Raw genomic sequence first — 12,120 nt, 5'->3', positions numbered from 1 at the left:
ATGTACTATCACACTGACTGTAGGATTCAGTTTAATAATAAAATATCTTCATTGGCGAAAATATCTGTTAAAAGTGATTGGCATCATTATCGAGAGTACCACCAAGAATCTTTCAATGAAATTTGTAGCATCATAGAAGAAGATATTATCAACAATGGCCGCTGTCATCAGTATATAATTCCATTTACATGAATTATATACTGATTCATTGGAGAGAATATATGCAGAGAATTCCATTGAAATGGATACTACTTTTACTACTATAGTCCGGTCGCGGAGCAGGAAGAATTTCGTACAATGACCTCTTTACCTACTGACAGAGGTTACAAACTATTTTGTATTTAGTGCGGTTTACATGAATTATTTGAAGGAGAAAGAAAAATTACCAACTTATAAAATATAGTTAATATTATTATATAAATCATTTATTTAGATTTAATAATACAAGTAATAAAAATCTAGACAAGTATCTAATAATAAAAAATCAAAAATCAGAATCCGATTCCTCTGTTTCGGAGTAACTGTTACTTTGCTCTATTGTTCAATTTCGAGAAGTGAAGAATTCATTTGCATAATATTTTAAAACCAAAAAGTAACTATCGGAAAGCCGGCAATAAAATAGATGAATGCCTGCACTTTCGTCTTTCAAATATTCGTTTCGATTGTTCATTTCGAACTATCCAATAATTAACCTTTTCGGTAATCCTTCTAACGGAGCCCATAAAATTTTTATTATGCAAACAAACAAACTAAAAGTTTACAATCCCTGAGGACGGCGGCCTTTCTTTCTGTGCGAGCGAGACTAATTGTATTTACGCGGGAGTGACAGAGACAGGTAATGCGAGTTCAATGTACGAAATTCTTCGTGCTCCGCGACCGGACTATACTAATAATGAAGGTCTGGGGTTCACGGGCTCTTGCTCTATAATAACTTGTAATGTTATTAATATATTTTTAATTAAATTTTTGAGTATTATTTATTTGGTTTTTTTTTTATAATCTGTTATTGAGGGATCGCGATAGACCTATCTCGCCATCTCACTCGCACCCACCATACATATACTGTCTCGCGCTCGCTCCTACAGCGACCCTACATCATTGTCTGGCAAGGGGTTGGAACTATCAAAAATGTCTGGCTGATGAGGAAACATCATCTAATTATTACCTAAGTATTATATATAAAAATCAGCTTTTATACTATAACATAAGTAGAATTATAATTTCATGAACATTAGGGGTGTCTGGCAAGGGGTTGCCACGATGTTAAGTGTCTGGCAATCAATAACGTGATTTTTAATAATATTCTGAAGGTAATACCAAAAAATCACACTTTATAATTTGACGAATTTAGATCGGTATTTTACACACCTTTAGTACCGTTTACCTGCCAAAGCCACGGTAACCCAAACTTCATAATAGTCCATCGTTCTTACCTGTGTTGGGAGCATGCGCTGACAAACTTTCAGCTTTTATAAAATAACGAAGGTCTGGGGTTCACGGGCTCTTAGACTATTGGTAATTATCGCTTAAATTTAACTGGTGCATGCGGGCAAATTAAAGGCTACTTTTTTCCTTTGATGACGAAGTCGCGGGCGATAGCTAGTGTGTAATAAAGAGAACATTAGTAGCACTTTCCTTCATACAATACAGGGACACGATCCATCATGTCAAATTTGACTGAGATAGAACCTGTAGTATATAAATTTTAGCAGAAAATTTTATTTTTATTTTTCTTTGTATATGACCTAATTTAGTATATCGGGAACATCTGTATCTTTTCTAGATAAGGTTTATTCTATCAACTACTGTGAGCGTACTAGTATAGCTCGATATACCAATACATTCGGTACTCGGACATTCCCAGTCAATCGACTACGACCCCGACTTTGATCGATTTATTCTCTATGCTATTGATGTTGCTATTTTATCACAAATTTTAAATTGTACTAGGAAATTAACAGAAAGAATGATTAACGGACAGTATAAATAACAAGATAATCTTGTTTTTTTTTTAACTAATAATGCCGATACAAACGGACCTCTTTGTATACGTTTTTATTCATAATTTTATATTTTTAAACTTAGAACATTTTATATTTTTCTTCTTTTTATTGTTCTAAAATGTATATTCCTTCTAGTGTGTGCCTTTGTTCCTTTTCGCCTTAAATTATCTTAAATTACCACTCGTGCCTTTAGTTCCTCTATAACTAACGATTTAATGTTATTATTTAATTACATAATATTGCGATGTCCACAAATATAATAGAATCAAACGCTAGAGAAATCTGCGCTAATGTCTAAAGAAAATTTATTAAGTGAAGTCAACAAGACAATAATGCCCCAGTGACCTATGATTTAGTGAGCCTTCCCTGATGTAAGGGGCCATTAGACCATTGTTGCGTTCAATAGATCGGCCCGCGTCTGTCCAGCCCAGCGCTGCTCGTGATTTATGCCTCACTATCTCACAAGGGCTAGAACGAGACAAATATACTATAGTATTCATTATGACGTACTTTGGTGGTTTACATAAGAGCAATTTATTTAAGACTAGCTGGTCGCACACGACTTTGTCTGCGCGTAATTAAAAAAACTTAATGAGTTTCCTATGTGTTCTTCGAGACTGTTCTACGTCTATGGCAAATTTCATGGAGATCCATACATCCGTTCTGGATACCTTCAAACAAACATCCATCCGTCTATATGTTCGCATTTATTATATTATACTATCTATCGCCTGCGACTCCGTCCTCGCAGAATTAAAAGAAACTTTATTAGTAGCCTATGTGTTCTTCCAGACCATGCTCTACATCTATGCCACATATCATCAATATCCGATGAGCCGTTCCGGAGATACCTTCAAACAAAAGTCCATTCATCCGTACATCCAAACATTACCATTTATAATATTAGTAATATTTATATTAAAATTTAACGTCATCATGTTGTTTTTGTCTCTTTTATGAAAAATCTCTAGAACACGATATAAACATGATTTTACATGTCCATACAACCTTAAGAATAAAACTGTTGTATCTAAATAACATCAAACATGCACATTCGATTAACTCCATGTTACTGGGCCATAACTCCCCAGCTCGGTCCACTTGGCTCAGATCTATTCTGAACCGTAGCCAACTCCGCGCGTGTTGTACACGAACGCCCCTCGACTTTTCCTACATTAAGGTGTGATGAAATTTTAGTTATAACGACAAGAGAATAAAATAAGACATTTAATTTCTACTTTAGGGTATGTCTATAACCTACAACCACTGCACAGTTAAGAGTGGTTTTTTTCAGGATGTTTGCAGTGATTGTGCTGCTAAATGTTTTTATCGTGTCAAATTGTACATAGTGTGAGCTCTCCTTTAAATTTAAACCTCCACTTTAGCCGACGACCGAAAAAAGACGTCTCGCAATCGAAGCCCCTACGTTTTGTATGGTTTCTTGATCTTCTTTACTGCTTCAATTACCGCGCCTTATCAGTATTTTATCGCAAAATGGCCGCCTCTTTGATACGATTTTGAATAATCCTCATTTAAACGGATTTAAAAATAATCTTGTTACATAAATTATTTTGTCTTTACGTTAAAGGACTGCTATATTCCATTTTTTATAATTCACAAGAAAAAAAAGTGCTAGTTTTTTTCGTAAATTTAACGGACTAGTTTATATGTACAAAACCTAAACTTCAGTTAAAAATATACCTGTTTGATACATGACACTAATATGCAAAATAATTAGATAAATTGCTGTTTAATGGTAAACAAATAAATTTAATTAGTAGTCTATGTATCTTTCAGACTATTTTCTACATCTATGCCTAATTTCAACGACATCTGCTGAGCCGTTCTGCAGGTAACTTTTATAAAACATACATTCATCCATCTATCCATACATACAAACATTCGAATTTACAATATTAGTTGGATTAGTAAGATAACATATAAATTAATCAACCCAAATATACCCTTTGCACTCACGTCGCAGCCTTCCTAATGAGGCTTCGCAGGTGACCTAAATACAGATCTGATCTTACTTCCGGACAAAGAATTATTACTACTCGTACACTCTTATTATTACCTTATCGAAACATATTATATGTTAAGCCTTAAAAATAAATAATTATTCATGATCTTAGAACGCTACGCCGCATCGTCTCTCATATATGTGCTGTTAACATAGGCCCCTTGTGTTCTAAAATGTTTAAGATTTTAGACCATGTCCGACCCAGATGCGAAATGGAAAATATTCAAGTCAACGTTCTCGCTTGGTGATTGGTTTTTGAATTTAATTGATTATTTAAAAAATAAACTTAAACTTTAATTTAAATGAACAGGTATTAAGGACTAGCTAAAATCATTTAATAATTTACTGAAACGTGGCTACTAGTAATTTACAAGATTTTAATAATTTTAGCAGAGGAGCTAAATAATTATAGACGATATTATTATCCACTTTACCAGCTCACTTTACTTTACTTTATATAAAATCTAAATAACACAAGCGTTAAATTCGTTTATTAAAACATAGAGTTATAATAAATTCGCCTTTTCATTCCTTCATGCGCAGAACATGTAGGACCGTAATGAGACCAATTTAATATGGCGATGAGAGAGAAAATATTAGGACGTGAGTACTTAATTCGAGGCTGGAATTACAATTTCGCTCCTTCATATGAATGTCTGTTGGTTTCCACTGGTATAACATGTTCTCATACCTTTAAAAAAATAGAAACAACAATATGTTGTGATACAAATATTAGGGCAGTGGGATTTCATGGTTGGAGGCGATTCATCAACGCAGTCAATTGTTTTATCGGACGTGACGTATTGTTTATTTTTTGTATATGGACCTATGATGGGAATGATGAAACAAAATTCAACGCTTCTTTATTTCAACGTCAACAGCAGGCCTAGCACAAATGTTTGTGACAATCGCCACCGTGACGTCATCGACAAAATTTGTGCAGCGCCTCTATCGGGTGTAAAGTACACCCAAAAATCTCATACAAATTTTGACATAATTGACAATGACGACAACAATGATGACAAAGGCGATTGTCACAAATATTTTTGCTAGGCCCACAGATGAACTGGACAGGGACTGGTGTTTGACCACATGTCAGGTGATTGGAACGTGATGAAAAGTTTATTATGTACAAAACATACATAAGATACTGTTTTATTTGTACAAATAAAATACTTTACTTGTGTAATTTATAATGAACAAAACTTAGCATGACTTAGACAATCATAAGACAAATAAACGCAATGTATTTGATGCCTTAGATATATTTTTTAATGTTTGGAAGATAAGTGATATAGAGTATAAAGAAATAATTATCGCTCTCAATACATATAAAGCCTTCCGACTTGGGGGTGGGCGAGGGGCGATGTAGACAAAGTGCATGGTTGTTCTAAAAGAAGAGGGCTCTAATGGCTTTTCAGACGTCGGAGGCTCGCGAGCGACACTTCAGCTGCAATCGCAGGCACCTCTCGAAACGCGCCTTGGGGTGAACTGCGTTTGTTTTTTTGACACTCTTGTATAAAGGTGCTTTTACACTCACCTTTTCCATACATTACAATTGCACAGCTTTTAGCTAATTTCGAATGAGCTCTCGAGGAAGTAGTCGCACAAAACGTACGAATTGTGTAATTTCTTTCAAGGATTTGAAAGGTTTTTTCTACTGCTGTTCGTAACGATATGTTGGAAAAGTTTCTTATGTTATAACTTTTTATACATTTCGATTATAACTGTAAACATCGTACTCCCGAGACCTTTAAAAAAACTTGGGTAATACTAACAAAGTTTTATTAAAACTGTTAATACAACAATATCATAATTTAATTATGAAAAGCGACCTCAAAGAATATTACTGAACGGAACCTTCCTATAAAGAGCACGCGACAGGCGACGCTTGAAAAACCCTATTTAACATCGTTGCTATAAACTTTGTAATATTAAACTCTAATATCTTAACACTAGAACAATAAAGTGGTTGTAACGGAGCTCTTAAACAATATAACAATTAGCTACCAGACGGTTAACCGTTTAAACTACACCGCGACTAATAAAAACTTATAATTTACTGACTACTGTAAAATAATTGCTTTTCTAATATTTTATAAAAACAAAAACTTTAGCTTTTTCTCAAATGTGAGTCTTTACTCATTTGTTATATGCAAAAATTGAATTTAGAACAATTATAGAATATTACTAATGTTATAAATGCGAATGTTCAGATGGATAGATGGATGTTTGTTTAAAAGTACACGGCTCTACGAATCTAGATAAAATTTGGCATAGATATAGAGCATAGTCTAGAAGAACATATAGGGTACTAATTAAGTTTTTTTTTAAATATGTACGAACGGAGTCGCGGACGACAGCTAGGTTTTTTTTATAAAAAGACAAAACCAAAAGACCCGCGCTCTCTCGTGCCGCAAGGGAACGATATTATAATAACACACAGTCTAATTTTACATAAAATTACCTCATAAATATAAAGGAAGCTTTAATTATTCATATAGCATTTCATAAGCTCATTGTAGCTTAATGAAACGAGTTTCAATTTCATAAATAATTCCAAGTGAAAATGTTAAATACACCAGCAAATTAGCGACTTTATTGTTAGCTGTTTATTGCCGCATCTTTAATATTCCTTTTCGTATAATTACGTATGAATTTGATATTATTTCAAACGTCACCGCATCGCCAACAAAGAACAATGTCCATTCAAATTATTTTCTATTATTTTGTGTCACAGTTATATTTGTTTGTGTTTTGGAAAAGCCCAGTTAGTTCAGAAGAAAATAATCTGATTAAATGCTTTATGACAGTGCTCTTTTATAAATACTAAAATTTCCAATCCAAAATCCAACAATTTTTATGTTTCTCACTAAAATGTTGGTATGATACGTGAATATATGGATATTTAGATGATGGTGACTGATTTACCAAGAACATTTTTTTACATACATAAATCGCTGACGCATGATGGACATTAAGTGAATACATTTATTGCAATGAAATAAATTTTATATCAGCTGTCGCCCGCGTCTCCGTCCGCGCTAAATTAAAAAAAAATAAGAAGCCTATGTGTTCTCTTACATCTATGGCAAATTTCATCGAGATCCGTTGAGTCGTTCTGGAGATACCTTCAAACATCCATCCATCCAAACATTCCCATTTATCATATTAGTAAGATTACATGTTCGTCTTCATGTGAAAATAATAATTTTTAAGTTGAGAAATAAACGATTCAAAATGTATCGGGTAATAGTGGGAATCGAAAAGTGAATTTGTAAAGTTTTTTGTAAAGACAGAATACCGATACTTTTTACTCGTGATTTCAATACCGGTAACGACTTCATGACAAACGCGCTACAAATGTATTTTTGTATTGAGGACCTCAACGCCCTCGCAACCTTTGTGAACAGTGAAGACAACAACAAAACTCACCACAAATTGTTCCAATACAAACGGAAAAATTCCAATGCAAGTGAAAAACGAACGTTTTTCCGCTCCAACGTTCGTCCCCCGTCCCGACTATTTTGACGCCATAAAAATTGAGCGCTCACAATTTACGAGCCGCTGTTAAAAACGGAGTAAAAAAGTAACAAAAAAAACATTCGTACATTTCAAAATTTTCACAGGATTTTTTGAAGTGAGATCGTAACCTAGTTCGCAGCTCGTCCTCGGTCTGGATTTTCATAGAAATATTAGAGCCAGCGGCGACTAAGCGAAGCTTTTAGCCTAGATTCGGATGCGGTCACATCACGACACAAGCACAATTTTTCGAAATGCTTCCGACGGCGTAATAGCTCGACAGGCCCGCCGCAGCATCCACGTTTCCGACTATGTTTTGAATGAAACGTCTTAACCAATAAATTTATATCAACAAAATAACAATCTCATAAACTACTTCAAACTTTCGTTATTTCCCGTGAAGCTAAATAAGCTCTCTTCGGTTTTTTTTTCAACTATTCGCTATAAAAGGTCGTAATCAAATTACCCCATAAAACCTATGAAAAGGGTCTCAACGGGTCTTATTTCGATTGCTTTTTGAGTGTTTAAAAAATAAAACGAAGAATCTATAAGCCGTACTTCAAACTCCTACCGCATTACGCAGCGAGCCTTTTATCCTTTGCTGCCGTTCTAAAATTTAAAAAAACAATTAGTCGATTTTAAAGCAAAATGACTGAAAAAAACTGGAAGCTCGATCAAAGAGCGCTAATTGTCCAGAGTAGGTAGTACAATTGGAGCGGTTTTATTGCACGGCGGAACGGCGGCGGGACGGCGGGAAAGCAATTTGGCGGTCTGACCGCAAGTGCTGTGCATGTTTATTAGAGACATGGACCTCGCCGCCGACCCCCGATTTGCATAACGGCCTCGCTCGTAATTAGAAACCATCTCGGTGCCTCCTTTGTCGCGTCAAGTCTTTGCAGCAGTGTTCAACGCCTTGTATTTATACTCACAGGTCTGGTATAATCGGAATTAAAACAAAACGTATATTGTTGGTGCAGACAAGCGTTGTCACTAGCCGCTAGCCCCTCCTCGCTAACTTCCACCCGCTATCCGCTGGGCCGAACAACGCGTAATTACATTTGCTCGGAGCGACGTCGCAGTTTGTACGGCTGCTATTCTTCAGGACTCATTGTTACACTTTTAAGTAGAACTAGTTCCTTTGTAACTTATGAAAATGTAAAGAAACGGTTTTAAATGAAGCATTATTCGACTCATCTTTTTCTTAAAAAATGTGACTTTCCAATTCATGTAAACGCCTGCAGACTGGTTCTAATAAATTCTACATTGTACGAACGAGACCGTTAAGTCTGCATCGCCCGTTATCCTTGTTCGGTTACAAAGCACAAGGCAAACAATTCAACTATAGATATTGCAAAGCTGTTGCCGCACAGAGCACCTGTAAACACATAGACTGCTATAAATCAATTTCTGGAACAAACACAGAGCAGCTAACGACATAGACTGCTGCGTACAAACTAATTGTAAACTAATATAAACGGCTTAACACTCACGCACTTGTCCGTTGTATTTTCTTAAAAAATTTACATTGTACTAACGACATTATATTTGGTCGCATTATAAGGAAGATAAACTGACATTGCCGAAATTAATTTCGTTCACCTCAAGTGTGCCAGCACGGAGCGCTGGCGCTGCAGGCGCGGGTCGCGTAGTCAATATCGATCCAATTAATTAGACCACTAACGATATCGCGGTATGCAACACAATAGTGCGCAAAATAACAACTACTCACATATAAGCTAGCTGCGTTCACGATACGACAAAGTCGTACGACTATTTTGGTGTTTAAACTTATCCGATTATCATTAAAAAATGTAAACAGACCTACTGTAGGCAGTCGGAAGATTCCGTTATTATAGGTTCTTTTTTTTACTTCTCATTAATTCTAACCATTCTAGAGCACTGCGCTCGCTTTAATATGTTGATTCGGTCATTAAGATTGTTTCCACAGCGTCATCTGGTGGACAGTTCATATCATGTACATATCGTTAGGCCATCTTGTACGTGGTTTGTTCACGTCGCACCGAAGAGCTACGTCAAAAACGTCCGTGTATCGGCAGCCTAAACTAACTCATTAATGTCATTTCGTAGAAGCACATTGCACCGAGATAATGGCGACGAACCGATATCCTATTTACTACAAATTGCGTTACCTCCTGCAGCATCCCAACAAGAGGTACACTCACACGTAAACATTTAGTACAAAACACTTTTATACTTTATTGCATTTCTATAGTTTTGCTTTTAATTAAAAACTTTCACTAATTAGTTTTATACATTATGGTGAACCATAGATAGTGAAAGTGCCAAATGCGGTCCTAAAGTTTTCATATCTTTACTGCGGATTTCAAGTGTCAGTCTTTCAGAGAGAATGAGAGGGACATAGATAATGTGTTTTTGTATGAACGATTGGTAAAAAAAGAAGTAAATGGTAAATACCTCCCACTAATAATTAATTTAACTGCTTAATAACTACGAACTGTGTACATTAATACTTATTCGTATTTTGGTATCTAATTATTTTTCAATTGTAATAAAACTATAAGAACACACGTGTGCTTCATATGAAGCTATTAAAATAAAATATTTTAATCCATATAACATGAAAGACAATCATGGAATATAATTCACTAACTAATTGCCCATTGTCCAATCACTTTAACGATATAACTGCGTATTTGAATTAATAAAATTTCATTATTTCCAATAATGTGTTTTAATTTCAACATTCTGTTATTTTGATATCATAATCAGTATTTATTAATTATATTTAAATGACACACATTTAATAATTCGAATATTGTTTTATATTATCAACTAGCTTTTGCCTGATATTTAAAACTTACCTATGTGTTCTCCCAGACTATGTTCTACATCTTTGCCAAATTTCATCAAGATCCGTAGAGTCGTTCCGGAGATACCTTCAAACAAACACCCATCCATCCATATAAACATCCCCATTTATAATATTAGTAAGATAATCCTACTTCATACGAATATTATAAATGCGAATGTTTTAAACAATTAAACACTCTCTGTACAGAAATCTGTTGTTATACATCGCAGCCTTGGGAGGTAAGTAAACGAAATTGTCCTGTCGTGAAATCAAACCATTCGAGAAATGTTTTTAAAACGTAACAAATATCATAAAAATTAATTTAAGAAAATGAAATAAAAAGTTTATTAGATAGTAAAAAATTTAGATTTATAATTTTGTTATTTTAACAAGATAAAAAAAATACTAGACTTACTTCGAGTTACATCTAGAAATTCTAAAGCACTTTTAGCCAATTCTCCTTTGAATTTATGAAGCAATTGCACACCCCGCCGCGTCACCGTCTAACCAAGAATTGTCAAAACCAATCATAATACCCACGCCCTAACATTCAATAGCTTAAATATTCCAATTAAAAATTTCTATATCGTCTACTTAACTTTTATGTATTCAATAAATAACAGAGAATAATATTATTGCATTCAATAAAATTTTATTTTATATATTTGAATGATTCTACTGTATTTCTGTACTTAACCTCTTGATCAGAGGTTAAAATAGGAAAAAATACCTGTCAGTTTCAAGTTACTAATAAAACTTGAATGCATGTTATTGACAACAAAAAAGAGTCTTTATTAGATTCTATTATAATTTTGGAAAAAAATATCTATTTTATTTTAATTTTTCTCTGCTGTATTTTCACACCATCTTAATACTTTTTTAGATCCTCTGATGTTACGAATGTTCATGAACAGCGAACGAACCCACTGCTTGTTTGCTCCCGTATCCTACATAAAAATTCCATATTACTTATTTTATTTAAAAACAAAACGTGATGTAATTAATTCAGAACATCTGTATGTTTGTTCACAGGGCGCAGTGAGAGGCTCGCACGGTTCCTGCTCGCAAAGCACAGCCTTTAGAATATCGACGGTAAGTGTCTGATTCGCTAAGAACTCTACAGCCGTGCGTACTCGTTAAAATTACCAGCTCACTAACTAACTGCACTAATTAGGCTCTAGGATGTGTGAGAGACAGGACTGCGCCCTTTACTATTTGTTTGCGCTTATCGTGCGAGTTTCATTCGAGATAATCCCACAATGTGATAATATTCCTACACTTATTTTATTGCTCAATATACATTTATAAAGATGATTGTTTTATCTTAAAAGTGTAGTTGGTAAAAAAAAAATAAGTAAACTCAAAATATCTTACCCAAATTTTAAAATGCATTAAACGTTTTGCTTCTGTTAAACAAATTACCATTGTTGTATACGCTCATTTCAAAGAATCTCGAAGTAAACTCGCGTGAAACAAACGTAAACGTGTAGTAAGAACCATAACAGCTCTTCAATGTACAGAGCAAACTAATAATAAATACACATATAGCTGGTTGCAGTGCGTGGAAAGCTCCCTGCAGAGTCTGTAGCTTAATTGCTCTGTGCCGACGTACTTATAGTTACAAGCACGTTTAATTACCGAACATCATGTAAACTGAATTTCATGTACATGTGACATGTGTTAACATATTATACGTAAGCCTGAGATAGCTGCCTTTAGAACTTACTGTAACGGACTTT

The 12,120-nt window shown here is 34.6% G+C and overlaps 1 protein-coding gene across 2 annotated transcripts in view; it reads left to right on the top strand.

Moving 5' to 3' along the window:
* The window catches only part of LOC106719271 (leucine-rich repeat-containing protein 4B-like), a 211,775-nt gene that overhangs the window by 145,222 nt on the left and 54,433 nt on the right, over window positions 1-12,120 (top strand). For both annotated transcript variants that reach the window (XM_045677985.1, XM_045677983.1), the window contains one exon: window positions 11,414-11,473. In XM_045677985.1, the coding sequence (XP_045533941.1) occupies window positions 11,414-11,473 (60 nt within the window). The remainder of the gene's footprint in view (window positions 1-11,413; window positions 11,474-12,120) is intronic.

The sequence above is a fragment of the Papilio machaon genome, chromosome 1 (assembly GCF_912999745.1).
Source record: "Papilio machaon chromosome 1, ilPapMach1.1, whole genome shotgun sequence".
Taxonomy (NCBI): Eukaryota; Metazoa; Arthropoda; class Insecta; order Lepidoptera; family Papilionidae; genus Papilio; species Papilio machaon.
Note: the sequence above shows the minus strand (reverse complement) of the source record. Positions and strands in the feature narration are given on the sequence as shown.